Source organism: Chiroxiphia lanceolata, chromosome 12 (genome assembly GCF_009829145.1).
Source record: "Chiroxiphia lanceolata isolate bChiLan1 chromosome 12, bChiLan1.pri, whole genome shotgun sequence".
Taxonomy (NCBI): Eukaryota; Metazoa; Chordata; class Aves; order Passeriformes; family Pipridae; genus Chiroxiphia; species Chiroxiphia lanceolata.
In genome coordinates this window covers 19,549,143-19,568,517 of record NC_045648.1, presented here as the reverse complement: position 1 = coordinate 19,568,517, position 19,375 = coordinate 19,549,143, and the positions used below count along the sequence as shown (strand labels likewise).

General features: G+C 41.4%; 2 protein-coding genes across 8 annotated transcripts in view; one reads left to right on the top strand and one right to left on the bottom strand.

Moving 5' to 3' along the window:
* VPS13C (vacuolar protein sorting 13 homolog C) overlaps positions 1–10,985 on the bottom strand; it is an 87,460-nt gene extending 76,475 nt beyond the window's left edge. For 3 of the 5 annotated variants that reach the window (XM_032699610.1, XM_032699609.1, XM_032699614.1), the window contains exons 1-9: positions 10,844–10,985; positions 9,312–9,355; positions 8,294–8,336; positions 7,450–7,545; positions 6,580–6,681; positions 4,182–4,244; positions 2,564–2,629; positions 953–1,062; positions 101–160 (exon numbers count right to left, since the gene is read on the bottom strand). In XM_032699610.1, coding sequence (XP_032555501.1) covers positions 101–160; positions 953–1,062; positions 2,564–2,629; positions 4,182–4,244; positions 6,580–6,681; positions 7,450–7,545; positions 8,294–8,336; positions 9,312–9,355; positions 10,844–10,943 — 684 coding nt within the window. In that variant the 5' untranslated portion in view covers positions 10,944–10,985. The remainder of the gene's footprint in view (positions 1–100; positions 161–952; positions 1,063–2,563; positions 2,630–4,181; positions 4,245–6,579; positions 6,682–7,449; positions 7,546–8,293; positions 8,337–9,311; positions 9,356–10,843) is intronic. The other 2 variants (XM_032699611.1, XM_032699612.1) reach the window with 2 other exon arrangements.
* Positions 10,986–11,600: 615 nt separating this feature from the next.
* Positions 11,601–19,375, top strand: part of LOC116792576 (serine/arginine repetitive matrix protein 3-like) — a 35,596-nt gene continuing 27,821 nt past the window's right edge. For 2 of the 3 annotated variants that reach the window (XM_032699618.1, XM_032699616.1), the window contains exons 1-3: positions 11,601–11,756; positions 12,951–13,034; positions 18,208–18,295. The gene's annotated coding sequence lies outside the window, so the exon portion shown is untranslated. The remainder of the gene's footprint in view (positions 11,757–12,950; positions 13,035–18,207; positions 18,296–19,375) is intronic. The other variant, XM_032699617.1, reaches the window with a different exon arrangement.

Here is a 19,375-nt window from a genome sequence, read left to right as displayed (position 1 = left end):
TGCATCCTGTCACTGCATCTTCTTAATATGTTACTTCTCCTTTCTGCTGCTCCAAAGACAAGTGAATTGAGAACACAAGAACAGGCATTCACACAATTACCAGCAAACTGAGCTCGCCCAACGTCATCCCCAGGGAAATGGGACACTGCGGGTCTGTGATCTGCAAAACCAGAACAACAACAGAGGTTTAATTCTCTTGCTGCAAACAGTTGGGTCATTTAAAGTTGATTGAAATCCTGAGCTGCTATGAGAGCCTTCCTTTGCTTAGTTATTCTGGCTGAAACATTCTTGGAATGCCCTAAGATGGGCCTAAACCAACATGGCTGCAGGGTAAAGACTGAGGCCTTCAGTTCAACTGACAATTTCCTTTTGGCTTTTAACATCTTCATACAGGAAAGAACTAAGAACTACAGGGCACCACATCTCAGTCAGCTGTATCATTTTATGACAGCCAGTCCTCCAACCTTTTTAAATGTAATGCCTCTGAAAACAGTCCCCAAAAAGGTTTGAGAAACACTATTATCCAATGCTATTCTTTTATGTTCAATTATCTCATCACAAACTGCTTTATCATCTTCCTAAAGGAAGCTGGAACCAGACTGGAATAATATCTGTTTGGTTCATATAAACATTCTCATTTGTTACTTCAGTGTTGCCTTCAGGCTCATCCACAAACCCACCAGTTTCTGCCTTCTGGATTCTACTCAGGGCACTGAAAAACTCCACATCAACTGCACACACTGAGATGGGAGAACAGCCACCACCCACTTTTGGTGAGCAAGGCAGCACTGGACAGGGGGAAAGGGACAATATCTGTTTCACATATTCACATTTCTGGCATTTAGTCTTCTGGGGTGCAGAAGAAATCAACTTTTTCAAGGTGACAGAGAACAGTTTCTCTCTATGGAATAGACAATTGGGGGGATGAAGGAAATATGGTCCAGTTACTTACATCATCTTCATATTTAACATGAATGCCCGTGATTTTGACTTGCACATTTTTTATAACTTGAGTTGCAAGTTTTTCTAAGAAAGTATCCTTCTTCTCCTCCTTTGGTTTGTCTAGAAATAGAATTTTTAAAAAGCAGCATTCAGTGTAGTAATTGCATCTTGAATTTAACCACACCAACAACTACACCAATGTAAATATAATGTTTCCTCTAATTTAAGTTTTCCCTTAGTTAGATTACATATTCCCTTTTTCTTTTTCCTTTTCTGCATATTGATATTCTGCAGATGTGTTGTCAGTTGCCTGTGTCCAACACAACCATAAGAAAACAGACATTTAGGTTTCAGTTTAGCTCACAGCAAGTTGTGGATTAATATATTTCTCCCCACTCCTTTCAAGGCAAAAGGTTTTCTAAGTCCCTCAGTGATTAACTGGGGGTTTCAACAAGCAAACAGATAAGACAGTGTAATTTAGCACAAAATACCCTTGAATAACCAGATGAGGATGAGACTTGCAACAATAAGAGACAAGTCCCTTAAAGCCTTTCATACAACACTCCAGAGAAAATTAAAAAGCTGGGACATCATAAATGAAAACCAACAGTTACTCTGAAATATTCCATTTCTTCTTCACTGGACTCACACTGTGACCATTTAAGTGAGGTCCACATCAGACTTGGCTATGGCACACAGGGGTACTGGAATTTCTGCTGCACGAGGCAGGGCAGCAGGAACTGCACACCCACACCAGCCCAGCATCCCACCAGGGACAAATGTACATGTGCCAAAACAGGGAGGAATATTTAGAATCCCTCATTATTTCATTATAGTGACATGACTCTAAATTGTTCTCTCAGGCTGAGTGTCTGAACACTTCCCCTGTACCATGGCTGGCTGAGCAGTTTGTTCCCCAGCTGTCCTGACAGGCTACACTGCACAGTGCCCTCCTCACAGAGTGCCTGCTCCAGGGAATGCCACTAATGAGCCTGCCAAGCTTGTACATCTTTGTTGGAAATGCTACAGATGGCTCGAGCTGAAGAAATAGTCATGGCTACCCAAGCACCTCTGTTAACATGCAGTGCACTCTGCACACCACAGGAACCTGACTTTGGACATCTTGCTATAATGAGGGGATAATTTCTTTTAAAGCTTTAAGAGAGGCTCAAGAAATCCATTTAAAAACAAAAAGACTTCGCTATTGAGTGTGATATAACACAATTTGAGTGTTTGATTTCAACTGAAAAAAATTAGTCAGGAACTCAGAAGAAACCAAAGCATTGTATCACTTTTACATGCAACTCACATTTCCTCCTGTTAATTATTTTTTCACAACTCCCACTCTGTATTAGTAGATATCAAAACCATACTAATTAAAAAAAAAAAAAAAAAAAGCCAGAACTACCCAAAAAGAGACAATCAAGGACTCTCTTCAGCCTCACTGAATCCAGAGAACGGATAAACAGCAAAAAAAGAGCTCTCTCCAATTTATGTCCTCTCTTTCAAACAGCAGAAAAAAAGGTATCACTGTGTGGATAGCCAAGACTATGCAAAACTAATACAAAGAGAAAGCAAAAAGAAGGAAGCCTTAAAGTTAAAAGCCATAAGTGTTACCCACCTTTTGAGTGGTCATGACCTTTAAAGGGTCTCTTAAAATGCTTTTTGTACTTTTTACGCTTACGTCCTTTGCCAGTGCAAGCAATTTTTTGGGAAAAGGATAAAATTCAAGTTAGTAAAGCAGAAATGTAAGAAAGCATAAGAAAACATGGAAGAAAAGTTTAGCTTGTCTTAAAGCATAAAGCCTTAGCAAGGTCTCATTAAAAGCTTTAAGAAATTCAGATCTGTTAAGGAAGTAGCTACTTCTTACAGCATAAGATATAAATCTACAGGAAGCTTCTACTATATACAGGCATAACTTCCAAGCTGAGCTATTTGAAATATATGTGGAAACCCAAAGAGAACCTTTCAATATGATTCTCATGCTAATCAATGGTATGGTCTGAAAGTAATGTGAAAGAACAATTCCAGTAACTGCAAAACAGGCACACAGAAATGATGACTAAAAGCTCTACATGACATTAAATTCCCTTGTTTGCACACAAATGATGACCCACTCTGTCACAACTTTCAATAATTAAATAATGCTCGTGCTTTTGCCCAGTTCTAAAGCAAACCAGTTCGGTGAGCTGACTGTTTCTTCCCCCTCCCTGGGGGAAAGGCACTGGGCAGCAGTGCTGCCTGAGCTTATCTACAGGAGGCTGCAGCACCAGAAGGGTGCACCCCACTGAAGAGAAGGCAGCAAGTGTAACTGTACCTACTGTGGGAACAACTCCTGCCATTTGCAGGCCTGTTCAAACAAAAGAGGAGAAATTGCCTGCCAAGATTTCACCCTGTCTTGCAGGTAAGGTGATCACTCTACAAATAATAAAAAGTAAAAACTATGGCAAATAGAAATGTTTCCTTTTGGATGGTTCCTTTTAACATTACAAGTAATACCCTATAAATGGTATTTTAAGAGGACAGCTTCCTTCACTTACTGTGAATTTGTAGGTCTCAGGTTTTCACTGCCATGTAGGACAAAACTAAGGCAACGTGATTGTCCTCTTGATCACCCACACCATTACTACAGGCAAACTAAATGTGTGTTTTTAAGCTCATTCTAACCTGTGCTAAGATAAAAACCCAGTAAGTAATTTTGGCTAAGTCTAAATTCCTGAAAATTTGGTTAGAGAAATTAAAAATACAGCAGGTACAACACAACCACAGTTCCTCTGAATTTCAGTGGAAGCTGTTTCCTTGAGAGCAATCCAAATAAACAGAACCAGGGGAGAGCGTGGCAATGCCTTCAACCTGCTGTGGTTCAGTTTGTCTGTCCATGGTTTCAAGACAGCCTGAACTTCCTTTATCTTAAGCCCAGACACATTAAGTCAGGGTAATTTCTCTCTACAAACAGCTAAAGATAGTCTTGTAAAACTACAGCAGAATATTGTCAGCATTCTTGAGCTCCATCAGCTGACCGATGGAAATCTCTTTAAGGTGTCTTTTAAGCATCTTGAACAGCTACTCTATTAAAAGAGGACCAGTCATTGCAAGACCCCCCTTGAATCCACATTCATTAAAACCTTACTTCTGGAACCACCAATATGTGGATGTTTACAAACAAGAATTGTTTTCTCATTGCTACATTTGGCTGCTTTGGAGGGGGGTGCAAAAGGTAACTAACCATGCATACCCACCAGGCTTGGTGTCCTTGTAAACCAGACTCTCCAACCCATACAGGGAATCTTGGGAGTGAGTGCCTTGGTCCACATGGCAGCAAATAACAAAAAGGGCATTTGGTTTAAAAGAATGTTAAGTTCACAAAGCCTTTCTGACACGTTAGTATTTCCATTACAGTATGTGACAGCCAAAGCCACTTCAGAACATCTGCTTTCCAAGATTACCTACATAGGAAAATCATGCAATTCTCATTTTTTCTTATAACCACCAAAAGACAAGACCTGCAAGCTTTGGTCTCCATATGAGGCTTGATACAGACAGGGATAGTTTCTTAAAAAAGAAAATAGTTTCATCAGATTGTGTCAGCAGTTTCCACTTCCCCATCACACTGTGCTGCCCCCACAGTGACATGATCATTTTGCTCAATATTTGAATAGCATGTCAAAAGAAAATATCCCCAGAACTATTTATACTAAGAGACTCTTAAATCCAAGTACTGAATCAAGATTCTCAACACATTACTATAAATTGAGTACTAAGCAGAAAAGAAAATACAGCTGAGAATTCATGAACCCTGACAACTTTCTATTCCATATATTTCCTAGATTTTCAGCAGTTTTGTGTGGTCTTAAAAGCCTACAGAGAGCTGAGTTCTTAGAATTTTATGGTTCAGTAGGGTAATGTTATGGTTCAGCATGGTACAGTAGGTTTCTGTATCCAGCAAAGGCAAAGGACCTGCTCAAGCAAGATCTACACAAGTCCCCCTGAGTACAATATTCCAGCACAACAGCAGAACACAAACGGCTGTCACTGAAATACAATCACACAGTAACACAACATCTCCAGCTGGAGTCCAAAATAATCCAATTGAAATGTTCCTCCGGCTTTTCCTTCTCAAGGCTGAAAGTTTAAAACTGCAAAACATGACTAAATCTAATTCTTGTTCTCTATATAAGGAGTTCAGCTACTGAGGCACCATTTTCTGTATGTTGATTTTTTTCAAAAGCCTTACAAACCCACAGGTGCACAGACTCACTCGATTATATGAAGTTCCAGAAATGGAATTATCTCAAGCAGTGCCCATTAGGTTAAATTCATCTTGGTGTATTATCCCTTCATCCCATTGCTTCTGGTGCCAAGAACTTTGGCTGAAGTCCTGCTGCTTTACAAGTGCTACATAACTGAGGTTGAACCTCCACCAACATTCCTTTGCCCCAGGAGGAAGGAATGGCTGCAAAATTCTTTCACTGGAGCTGTCTCAGCTCTCATACCATTTCTGGATAATAAAGACAAGAAATAAGACAAAGCTGCTTTCTTCACTGCAAACAGATTGTCAGATTGCTGTCTGAAGGAACTGCAAATGTACCTCTCAAACTAGCAAAGCAGGAAAAAGGCAGTAGGCTCTCCTATAACTGGAAAATTAAACAAGCAGAGATTACACCCAAGTGTTTTTCCAAGTGTTTGAAGCATCATCTCATTTTCAGTAACTTTTCCAAGACCTGCACTATTACAGCTACCCTGGAAATGCATCTTAAGAACCATTATATCAGCCAACAAACAGGTCTCACTTCAGACAAAAACTTCAGTGAGAACTTCCTCCTCCAACATATGTAGCTACCTGTCACTGGTTCTGAGTTTGGTTTCTGTCCAAACAAGCCTAATTTATATCATAATTTTATGAAAGGTATTTCTTACAACAATATAAGCAAACAACAGCAAAACAAACAAAACCCACCACCATAAATCAGGCTAACTAGACTTAAATATCAATTATTTTAACCTATAGTTGAACCTCTAACATTTTTTATGACCTAGAGCTAAATTTTAAGTTTCCTATGTTCGTGCTCAATTGTTTCCTTGTGTCATGAATTATTTCCTGCTCAAGAGTCTCAATTCCCAAACCAGCCCAAACCCAGTACATCATAAAAGGACAGCAGAAACTGAAATGAAAGTGCTACTGCAGTAAAACTTCACAAGCCTGACCATTCCCCTTAGAGATTCCTTTCAGCAAAGAACAACCTACCCCATGCACCTCTAAACCACACAGTTAAACATCTAGTACTGAAGATCTAAACCAAGATAACATCAGCCTCATGCAATGCACTTTCTATCGTCGGTCCTGTTCCCTTAGAGGTTTAAGGGGGGAAAAAAAAGAAGGAAAAGGATAAAAAAGACATACTACATTATCAAATTCCCATTTCCCATGGAATCTGACTGGATAAAGAAATGTTAAACAAACAAATAACACTTTCTTCAAGCTTTAGAGAAAACAGGCTTTTCAAAGCACTGCAGTAAGATTACCTAGACACTTGAAAAAACAAGATTTATGAAGTCAATCACAAATCAGAACTTTTCTTTCATAGCACAGCTTAAGTCCTCAAATTCCACTGGAGATTTGCATCATTAACTCAGTACCTTTTTCTGCTGCTTTCTGCAAGGCTTCTTCAATTCTTGCCAGTTCCTTTTGTTTATTATCCTGCAAGTATTTTTCTTCCTTCTCTGCATCATATTTAACACCTGTAAGTCAAGTTGGGACAGCTTTAACCCTAATTCCCAAGTCATAAAAATGCATTATCAAGCAGCACATACCATATACATTACATTGCAAAACACCTTGTTTGAGGCAAAGCCTGTTCCAGGTTTTGTTGCTGAACGCTGCTTTCAGCCTCCAAAATTGTTATTTTTGACACAGTAAGACACAACAGGATCATACCAACCATTCAGCATTACTTCACAGGAGAATTTATCTGTGGAAATTAAACCCCTAAGTGTGGTCTGTGGCAATATAGCACAGGTTTGTAAGCTCTACTACACATATATTTGATATTGTATAAATTTGCAAGTTTGCTCAAATGTATCAGAGGTTCTGATTTCAGAGAAAACTAATCAAGTTCTCTGATCCTCTTCCCTCTCCCTAAAAACAATACTAATGGAATTACTACTTGCAACTCTTGCCAGTTAGAAGCAGATAAACTACATCATGCAACAGCCAAAGCTCTAAACCATGCCAGAAAACTGGATTCAGCATAAACACATTTTAGAGGAAACTTGGCTGTTGAACTGAACTTGGAATGGATACAGTCAAGGATCTCCATAAAAGCAACAGGTGCTGTTCTCTCCCACCCTTGACTAACTTGTCAACATTTGTCTAGAAACTTCCCTGAGGGAACTGAATGTAGAAGTGGCAGCTCGCAGGAGCTACTTGCTATTCTGTACCCATTTACATGGTACCCTGAGAGATTTTTCTTTCCCATTATTGAACTGTTGCAAGAAGAGTTCACATACTTGCTCCAGGAACAATCAGAAGATACAAGCCTTCTAGAGTTGCAACAACTGCCTCTCCATAGAGATTCTTCCAAGGAATCTTCAGAGTAAGTTTATCTAAACAAAGCAGATAAAATCACATCAAAACAAGAATCTACTGTGCTTAGTCCAAACAAGCCCTCAGGAACTGAAGAGGATTAGCCCTATATCCTGATGTCCTGAATATCTTGGAAAGTAAAACATGGGGGCCTGAACATTTTATAAAGCCCTTGAAGTGATAAAACATATGCAGAGGAAACATAAGCCATAGTTTAGAGCAAAAAGTTGCAGTCTGAGTCAGAATACTTCATATCAAAACCTGAGATCATGACTGGAGTTCGATTCACTGGGACGAACATGATTTTCCCAGGGAAGCAGAAGAAAAAATGCAACATATATACACCTCCAACAATTGTTTCATGTGAAAAAGCAATGCTGACCACCAGAGAAAGGACATTTTTTAAAAACCATCTAACTAAGAGTTCCTAAACCTTTGGCATATCTGTCAGTTTCGGGAATCTTACTTAAATTCCTCATAGTCCTAATCACCCTTTAAAGAGTCATGTCTATACTAAACAGCTCCCTTGATCATTCCTGAATCCAGGAAGAACCTCTCAGACATGTTTTTCATACCAACCTGTAAAGTTACACAAACAGGGTTTGCCAGATAACATCCATGGTAGACACACTGAATTTCTGTGCTACTTTCAGGAGTGAGCACAACTACACTTCAGAAAGCTTCATCAAAGAAATTCAGGGGCAGGACTGACCTTAAAGCCTGTATTAAAATTTCCATTTCAATACTTGCATCGGAACTCAAACTTACCTATCTGACCAACTTTTATTCTAAAAGGTACATCCAGTTCACTCTGTAAATAAAAAAAGATTTTAAAGATAAGCTTGTGTCTACATACAGAAATGAAAAGCTACTTCTCTTCTGGCAGAAAATCTTAAGAGGAAAACAAAAATAATCCAGACAGCAGCAGACATGCAAATTAGGGGGGAAAAAAGAAAAAGTCGGATCATATCACATTCCTTTAATCCCTTCTTTTTCAAGAAGGTGTAGGCTACTTCTCTAAAAACGGTGTAAAATACTGACCTTCCTTTAATTACTTTTGCACAGAAATCTAACACACTGCAAATGTAAAGCCACCGGAAACATCCCTTGTTTTTAGTTCCTGCATTTGTCTTGGCACCCTCTCAGCTCTGGTCAGACACACCAGTGACTTTGCATTTTGCTAACTCAGAACTGCTGGAATCTTAATCAATCCCCAGAAGAAGGAATGGGTGTACAAAGGAGGCAACACTTCCTTCCTTTTTTTTTTATCTACCACCCTATGAAGATATTTGTAGTGAGAGTTTTTTAAAGTACAACAAAGTTACCAGGAATGGATGAAATGGGCAAGTAAAAGTGAAACTTCAGAACAGTGAAGGGAAACCAATGATTAGGTCATACAAAGATCCAATGTGTTTTCAAGGCACAGAAGAGTAACAGCTCTCTTTAGTGAAGCTTGAGGCACAATAAATATTGGAGTGAGATTCTCTCAGCAATGCAGGTGTTCATTAGCTCAATTAAAGAACATGAAAATCAGCCAAGTCATTTGTTTTTCCAGACAACAACATGGGTACTTAATGCAAGCTACTTCTTGTTTTTCAACCATAGCTTCTGTTTTTCTCTGTTCCAGTAACACGAAAAAAATTAGAAGCAGTGAACCAAGAACTTACTTTCAATAACCAGTAAAAAAGGACACTGTGTATGCTTTTGTGATGCTATAGCAAGCAATATTTTATCCTACAACTTAGTCTTCAGACCCATAAAAACAATTTTTAAAGTTATTACTTACTAATGCATTCTCCTTGATCTGTAAATTGTCAAGTGCCACATTACCTGTTTAGAAAAAGTAAAGATAAAAACAGAACATGGGACTTAAAGTATTGTGTAAGTTGGAACAAGGAACACAACTACGACCCTCCCAAGTATACACAAATAAAATCCAAAAAGCTTATTGCAGTTACAGAATACCACAATAACTGTGTAATTCGTAACAGTCATTAAACACTGATAACAGACAAATTTTCAGGTGGAAGAGATGACAAAAACATCACCAACTTAGATGTCTGCATGTTTCCACTCTACTAAATACACCCACAATAATAAAGAGTTGTTCTTATTATCCACATGGTTGTGAATGATCACTACAGTTCTACCATTGTAGGGTAGACTTGTTTTTCATGATTTCACATAACAGCAAAAGCATGAATCACAGAGCCACAAAAACACATGCCTGTTTACACAAACACATTAACTTTTCCTGACGTAGGCAACATAATTGGATTTCCATAGGAAACACAGGCACAGAATTATACCCGTGGAGAGCACATGTAATATACCTCTCAGTGCTTTAATACTATATTCCCTAGAGCTATAATCCATTTTTAATATAGGTATTAATATTGCACAAATGTTAAAACACTTGCAATACAGGGTAAGAGCATAAATAAGGTCACGAGAAAAGCCTCATCCCTTGCGCACGGGAGGCACCTAAGCCAAGCCAGCTCCTCTAGGCAGCACTTGGGCTGGTTTTTACATGGCTACAGAGTAGCGAGCTGAAATGCTCGATACAGTCACTGGAACAGCCGCTCCCCATCCCTGCGCTGTCCCGGCTGCTCCACACGCGTTATTTACACAGACGAGCGGTGGCAGACGCGGCCCCGAGTGCCCCACGGGCTGCACCGACACCCCGGGCGCGGAGCGGAGCGCCCACAGCCCCGGCAGCACCCTCGTGCTTCCACCCAGCACGGCGGGAAAGAGAAAACGAGGGGTTATCGCTGTGCACGGTTTCCTCCCTCAGAGCTCCGGAGCCGAGCGCCCCACAGCCCGACCGAGGCGGGGGGCAGAGTCCGCGGGCTCACAGCGACCGCCGGCCCGCCAGGGGAACGGGGCGTCTGCGGGCACGGACCGACCGCCCCTCACGGGGGAACAAACACCGACCGCCCCTCAGGGGGGAACAAACACCGACCGCCCCTCAGGGGGGAACAAACACCGACCGCCCCTCAGGGGGGAACAAACACCGACCGCCCCTCAGGGGGGAACAAACACCGACCGCCCTCAGGGGGGAACAAACACCGACCGCCCCTCACGGGGGAACAAACACCGACCGCCCCTCTGAGAGGGGCACGGACCCACACACCGCCCGGCCCTCACCACGGCCCGCGGCCCCGCACCTCGCCCTCTCCTCACAGGGGGCCGCAAACCCATCGCCCGCCCCTCGGAGCAGACGGCGGCCCCGCGGCCCGCGAACCCCTCACGGGGGAACCGCGGCCAGCGAGACGCGCTCCCCGCTCCCGGCGACAGCGGCGGGAAGGGGCTCCTTACCGCCCCATATGCCCAGCTTGAGCTGGGACTTGTTCAGGTTCTCCACATAGTCGCCCAGGAAGCGGTTCAGCAGATCCGCCACCACCGACTCCAGCACCATGGCGGAGGCGGCCCCTCAGCCGGCGGGAGGCGAGCGGAGCGCGGGGAGGGGGCGGCGAGCGCGGCGTGACCCAGCGTGGCGCGCCCCCGGCAGTCAGGTGACGGGGCGGGGCGCGGCCCAGCGCCTGCCGGGCTGGCGGGGCGGGGGAGCGGAGTGCTGCCGGTACCGGTACCGGTACCGGTGCCGGGTACGGACGGAGCCGCGGCCCCGGGCTGGGCTGTGGCAGCGGGGCGGGCAGGGCTGCCCGCGGGGGGCGGCGGGGCCGGGCGGCGGCGAGAGGCGCCCCCGCGCGGCGCGGGGCCGGCGCCGCCACAGCCGCGGCGAATCCGCCGCGTGAGGGGGGAGCGGCCGCGGCTCCGTCCCGGCCCTGGACCCGGCACTGCACCCGTGGGCACCGTCCTGTGGCACCGACACCGTCCTGTGGCACCGACACCGTCCTGTGGCACCGACACCGTCCTGTCCCCGTTCCCGGCCCCTCGCCCGCGGGCACCGTCCTGTCCCCGGCTCCTCAGCAGCCCTGGGCTGTGCCCGGGCCCCCTCAGCCCCCCAGGCCCCCTCAGGTACGGCCTGTGCGGGGCCGATGCCACCCCAGGGTGAACCCTCTGTTCCCCTGGGATTGACGGGACGTGGCTTGTGACTACGGCTCCTAAAAAAAAAAAATAAATCTTGTTTTAAAACTATTAATTAAGCTATTAAAACTGCTAATCTAGCAGTTCAGGTGACACAGAAACTCACAGAGGAAGGGAACGCAAGTGAGAAAAAAATCAGAAACCCCAGATTTTTTGAGAGTTAATAGCACTTTAGACAAAACAGGTAAGAGCTACTCTGTGTCATGAACCTGCAGGTCAACCCTGGAACAAGGTTTTAAATCTCAGGGAACTAATCTCAAACTGGTTCTGTAAAGTCATTCTGAACTCCTAGGCACAGCACTTTGTAGCTCAAAATGGCACATGCTATCTAAAAATGTGTTCCAGAGAAAGGAAATCGATTATTAGTGATAGGATTCAACCTCAAAGGTATAAGAAAATACATCAAGACCACATGAATATGATCAGGGTAAGACATATACTGCTTTAAACAGTGCACAAATATACTGTGGAGCTTGGTGCAAGGGGGTGTTACAGAACCACAAATACTTGAGGGAAAAAAAGTAAGTAAGCTGACAAAGGACAGGTCCATCAGCGACTGTTCCTCTGGTTCTGTTACAGCCTGTGTGTCAGGCTTGCAAGCTCCCTCTTGCTGCAGTTGAGGTCAATTCACAGAGCTTTGCTAGGATCTCCTTTGACTTTATAGTGGAGATCACCTCACCCAAATAATGATGTGTCAAATGCATTTTTGGCTTGTTACACTGTATGTGATAAGCCATAGAGTCCAGTCCAAGCAGCACAAGAGGATTTCTCACCTTTTCTCCCACTGTAAGAGACAAATGGCACATCTGGACCCCATTACTATACATATGTACATGCCTACCTTTCTTACGAGCAGTTTTTAACACCAAAGATTCAAAGGGTAAGTCAGACCCTTATGCCTCAAAGGCCAAAGCTCAGGCCTGCAGCAGCTGTTAAACACAATGGTCTGGATCAGGTTTGACTGGGGAAGGTGACAGTGCTGGAGAAGCAGCACAGAAATCCTCGGCAGGTTCAGCAGTGGAAGGTCTCTCCTTGTGCTCTTCCATAAGCAGACCCAGTAATTGCCATGATGGATCAGTGCACGTGGGAGCCTTTTTCTCCCATGTACTGTGGCAGTTCTTGCACAAGGACTGTTAAATACCTTATTAATAGTTGCAGTATTGCCCCAACATATCTGAGCATAAAAGTTCTTCACCAATTAATTGATTTCTGCATATTCTAATATTTGAAGTAGAGGAGAGGGTTTTAATAAAATATTACTGGATTCTCATTTTGTGTCTATTTAGCTTCAGACAAGCTAATTGCTCTTTAGGTAAACTATAGAAACCACATAAATTACACATTATATTCAATTTATTTGTTCCCTTGTTTTGTGCAGTGTTGGCTGTTCAAAGCTATTCCCGTCCTAAGGAAGTGACATGTCAGGAAATTGTGAATAGAGCTCCTGCTGCCATTCTATTAGGTATTAAATTTTCATTTGTGATTTTTTTAAAGTGAAATTTTGAAAGACTTATCTTCTGTATATGCAAAGTGCAGCTGAACCACTACAGTTTGAGCAAAAGTACAGTGGCAGTTCATGCTCTTAGTGCATGTAAGTTTAAGAACAATTGTGCAAATCAATGGTATTACATTTTCTCTGTAACAATTATACAATACAGCCAGGATGATATATCCATTTTCTACTTCACTTTTCATGATGGTCATAATTTCTACACAGCTGAAAAACCAAAGAAAAGTTAATCACAACTATAAAGGGTGTTGAAAACCACAAGAAAATAGCTTGTGTGTGGTTAAATAATATCCTGATTGACTAAAGTGTTTACCTGAAGAACTTAAAGAACTCTGTGAATTTTTAAAATTGTCTTAAAATTTGAGGAAATGGCCTCAGGTTGTACCAGGGGAGGGTTAGGTTGGATATTAGGAAAAATTTCTTCACCAAAGGGTTATCAAGCCTTGGAAGAGGCTGCCCAGGGCAATGGCAGAGTCCCCATCCCTGGAGGCACTCAAAAGACCTGTAGATGTGGCTCTTGGGACATGGTTTAGTCGTGGCCTGGGCAGGGTGAAAGGTTGGACTCCATGATCTTAAAGGTCCTTTCCAACCTAAATGATTCTATGCTTTCCTAGCAAACACAGGGGATCAAAAATTGCTCCTGAAGTAATGGGGTTTTACCTGGAAAAGAACCCCAGCTAGCCACATTTGTGTCAGATACCCAGTTTCAGTAAATCCTACATAGATTTCAGAAAACAAAAGGAAAATGGAATGGAACTAAGAGTGGAAAACCTGTGAACGTGGCAGCTTTAATATATATATTACTTGAAAATAAAGATACATATTTTTGCACCTCTGTTAACAGTTAGTCTGCCTGAGCCTTACTTGCTCCTTAAAAATGACATTAATGCTCTGCCTGTTGGCAGATACCATTCCTTGTGTGTTCTCAATGAAAAAGGTAAACAGTCCAAAATGGGGGGGGGGGGGAAACCACCCCAAAAAACCCTCATACACAGTTACATGACGTAGGAGTTCTGTATCCAGGAGAACAGACACAGGACAAACAGAAATATTGGTGTTTGCTTACGTTTCATTGAATACACAGATAAGGTTCACTCTCCCTAGGGAAAAACCCCTGCATTCTACTCATTTTTTTTAAATACCAGCATTGAATAGACATGACTGGTTTGATAAATTTGAATAGAATCTTTAGTTTTACTCAGCTGAAAGTCATCAAAAACTTGTTCTGGTTGATGTGTGGAGGCTCCTTGTATATTATTGTAGCACTTGGTTGAATAAGAGGATTCGATGATTCCATCACTGGATACTAATTTACTAAATAGAAATCCTAGGTACAACACTATAACGCTGTGGGTTTGCTATTTATGTGGCAAGATTTGATCACACCTCTTAGGGGAAACCTCTACCAAAAATTGAAACCTAAAAAAAGACAGGAAGTCTGCACTGGAAGTATCAGTTAAAGCTTCAGTTGTATGAACAGAATTACAGACTGCAACAGCAAATACTTGTTTAGTGTTGCCTGTTGCACCATCTTACATGCATAAATAAATCCCAGTCACAGCAGTTCTAGTGCCAGTCTGGGGTGGGGACATGGACTGGTGGCTCAATAGCCAAGCTTTCTTCTCCTGTTTGACTGCTTTAATGTTATGAACTCTCCAGCCATCTGAGTACTGGCAAGTGAACAGATGGCAAGTTTTACCCACTGTGCCTCCCTAAACAGAAGGGGGAAATCAGCCAGGTAATGTTGCATCAACTCTCATCACCAAGTCTACAGAGGGGAGAGGACTTTGGGATGGGTTCCATCAGGCCAAGGGCCATGTTTGGACAACTTCTGAAAACCTCCAAAATCTGGTTGTGCCACAGCCTCTCTGAGCAGCCAGTTCCTTATTGACTCTGATTATGGGGGGTGTTTTGTTGTCTCCAGCTATCAAGGATTTCCCTTGCTGCAACTTTTGATTGCTACAATCTTGGAGGTAACTATATATTTAAGGCACATATTTTTGGACCTGACAGATGGAAGAGATCAATATGCATGATTTTGCCTTTCCTAAAGCAAAGTTTAGTATTTGCAGAAATAATAGTATTTTATATGGGGTTTAATCTTATTTACCTTTTGATTTAAAAATTTTATAGTAACTTCATTTTTCACTTTTTTTAAGCTTGTTTCTACGTAATACATAGGAGATTTCAGTGCTGAATGCACTTGTAGAAAATAAGCAAAACCAAAAGGAGTTTAAGCAGTTATGTCAAATACTCAAATAAACTCCCACATTACATTACTAGAACAATAGTTAAAATAACTGCTATTACTTAGAAAACTGCTAAGTAACAATAAGATAATTCTCAGAAAGTTTTGCAACACAATTACATTAGCAGTAAACCCAACAGATTAAGATATATTAAGATGTCTGACACACACAAAAAATGCCAACACGCAGCAATCTGCTTTCCCTTTTCCCTGCTGACAGCTGGAGAGTCTCAGCTCCCAGAGGAGAAGAAGTGACATCTGCAAAAAGCTCTGACACTCTTTCACTGTGTGTCCTCTCTCTGATTTAACAATAAAGCATAAAAGACTTGCCATGTACAAATATGTAAGAACTAAGTGACGTGCAAATGGAAGCCTGTCTTCTTCATCAAAATAACCTCAATCATCTGCAGAAACCCCAGTTCTGTTTCTCAGGGTAATTTTAAGCCAAATATGTTGTCTAAATCCTGACACAATGATTACGTTTTTCCCCTATAAAAATGCCACATCTGTTTCTAAATAAATAAATAAATGTGCAACCTTTCCCATTATCCTCCAACCCTGCATGAAATTATCCTCTCTGGCTACTATGAACAATTTCTCAGAGAAATCTACGTGGAAAAAAAAAACAAACCCACACAAATTCCCACTGACTGTTCTTTGTTAAAAGCCTAGACCCAAAGCTTTTTATAGCTTTCATGTGATTAGAAAAAACAAGGACAGCACAGTGTAGATACCACATGGTGAGAAATAATGCTGTATCCATGGATGAGGATAACTCCATAGACAATTGGACTATGCCAGGTGGTTTTCAAGGGAGTACTGCACCTTATCTGCACCTAAGAGATTTATTAATTAGAATTTGCATTTCTGCATGAAATCTCTATGCCAGGAGGCTTAGTCTGTCTTATCAGGATTGATCACATCCATCTCATACCAGCTGAGATTTGGAATATAAATTACATTGCTGTATTTTATCCTCAGTAAAAGAATCTTTGAAAAACATCTCAGTTCTATCATAAGTAGAATCTAACTTGATTTTTCATGAGGGCTTTATTTGACAGTGTTTCTGAGAATCACAGCTTTCTGATTCAGTGATGTGCTGTGAAGATGAAAGAGCCACTAACTACATAAGAAAATTAGTTGAAATAAAAATGTGCTTATTTTAATGAATACGTTGCCTTTAATTGGGGAAGGAAGCAATAACAGTCTAGTCTGGAGCAAACACATGTGATTTCAAATTACAAGTGTAATTTCATTCACTGGATAAGAACTGGAACTTAGTAATTGTGAAAGCATTCGTAAACATCTATTAATCCAAAGCCAAGACATTTCATTTCCTAAAAATTTCATTTCTTTGCACTTGGACATTGGAACAGTCCTCCAGCAAAACCCACTGAGACATAAATGATAGAACTGTTAGAGATACGTTTTCTGAGGGGCTTTTCTGGAAAAGCAATGACTGATACTGAAGAAATGGGATGCTGAAAGGTAGCACAATCACTTATTTATTGCCAGCCACAGTTTGATTTGGAAATAGTTAAGAACAGCAGGAGGTTGCACAGTTACTGTTTACTAACAGATGGAGTGAATTCCCAGATGTGGAGGTCAGTCTTAGCACAGTAAGGAAAAATTCCAAATGTCCTACTTACTGTGAGCTTAAAAAAAAAAAAAAAAAAAAAAAAAAAAAAGTTTCTTCCTTCTCATGGCAATCCCTCACTCCAGACCTCACTGAACTACCCAGTGCTGCTTGTAGTTAAAATAATAATGAAAAACGGAACAGGAAGTGCAAAATGTCACAGGAAAAACTCTGAAAAAAAAGATCTCTGAATAAAGGTGGGCTACCTGCTTCAAAGATAAATGGTAAACAGCAGGTATTATTCCAAAGAGCTGTTGTCTCCAGGTGTCTCCTCTAGGCCATACTTTTCTCTCATGGCAATGTATGTACATTACAGAACAAAATCACCACCAGGTGGGACTCTTTGGTCTCCTCTGTAAGTCTAAAATTATAAACTCTGTTACAAAGTTAACGTGTGTTAAAAATTACTTCATGAGAAACAGTATTCTTGTCAGCAATTTTTTGGCTCAAACCTCTTGGTGCTTATCAAAAAGCACAAGAGGAAAAAAAACCCAGCCATTAATTGGAATTGTGAGAAGGGGAGAACCCAAACACAATGTATAAACTTTTATACCTTCCCATTATCCAGATAAACAAACAAAGCCAAGAAAAGCCCATTTCTTGTATGGTCCTGAATTGTCAGTGGCAGCTGAGCTTTGCAGCATTTGCAACACTTCACAAAACAGCTTTCAGGACACATAAAATTGTCTGTAGTATAATGTCTGGAGAGCTAATGAGAAATTAGCCTTTCCTGTAAAGTAGGACTGTTTATATCTGGATGGCATGAACTTGATAGCCACGGTCACAGTATTATCAGAGGTAGAAATACAATAGGGAAATACCTAAAATAATATTCAAGAGATCTCAATTTGTCGTAAACTATAGCACGGTCTGAAATGATTGCCTTGTGTGGCTCTGCTGCTTCCACTGGAAACCCCACATTTAGTTTCTGTGAGTATTTCATCACATGTAATGTAGGAAAACATCAAATTTTGGAAATTCTGACTTTTTCTTAATTTGTTGCACAGTATGAATTACACTTATCACACAGAACTTTATGTGCAGTGTATAGTTAACATTCTAAAAGGCTTTTCAAAAATCAGTGTGACAACAGAAAGGAAGTGATTGCTACAGTTCTTTGTTAGCAATAATCCAATTACCTTCAAAAAAAGCCTTAGAGATGAATGCAATACTGAACTGCTCTTCCTTCCACACCCACCATTGTAATTAGATTTGTAACAGTTCATTTCCCTCTGTCCCAGGCTGCAAGGACCCACCTTTCCCTGAGGGAGAGTTTTTCTCCTTGCACCCAGGAGTGTGCTGACATCACCTCTGTACAGTTCCAGAGAGGTGAGAAGGCTGCTGGATTTGCTAAAGGAAGGTTTTTCCCATGGGAATGGAGCAGGAAAAGAGCAACGATTCCTAAGTAGTGAACATTATAGTCACTCTAAGGGAAGAGCTGGTATTAAACACTAGGAGCAACAGCAAAAAGTCAGATGTGATAATACAGTTCATAGTCAGACTGCTGGGTGGTTAAAGAGGTTACTGGAGGATTTTGCTTTTCCACACACAGTTCAATTCAGCAAAGCTGTTTGTAATACAGTATATTGATTGTATCCCTCTTTGTAACGATGCAAAGAACTTCTTTAATCCTATTATCTTATTATGTTCACTAATCAAATAGAAATTAAAACTGAGGTACCTGTTTGTTAGAAGTTCCCAAAAAATTTCAAAAATGTAATCTGTTATGACTTGTTCCTGAAAATAATCTGAGCCTAGCCATTATGACAGGCTCAAAAAAAAGACTGTTTAATTGAAAGCTTGTCTGTTCTTGAAGGCAGAGGGGATTTATAGACATATCAAGAAGATTCTGTATTTGATATTTTTCAGTGTATAAAGGGGCACAATTTCACCCAAATGTCTTCAAAAATCTGCAAGCAGAAGCCAACACCAAAAAATAAAAAAAAACAACCCAAAGTGTTAGTTGCACAAGTTACACAACGTAATAAATTCTCAGGTCATTCTGCATGAAAAGGGGAGGGATGTGACCTGATAGCCCATATTTCTGTGTGTTGATCTGGTTCTAAAGGGCAAGAAAGGACAGGCCAGCAAGAGGGAAAGAGTGGGGTAGGGAAAAAAAGGAAAAAGGAGAGAGATTTCCATGCAAGGAAAAGGAAGGTTTCCCTATCAGTTGTTTCTGGTGGTTGAACCTTTGTCAGTAAAAGCAAGACAGAGTTAGAAACCTGCAGAAAATGCCAACCTCAGTCTAGACTGTAGCAGCTTGTTACATCAGCCATTTCAACAAGTTGGGACACAGGTGCAACACAGGAGGAATCCTAAAATAAATTATAACACTATTAGTACCAATAGTGTATTTGACAGGTTTATTTTTGTGTTTCTTCTATTATGGCAAATTCATGCTTTTTAATG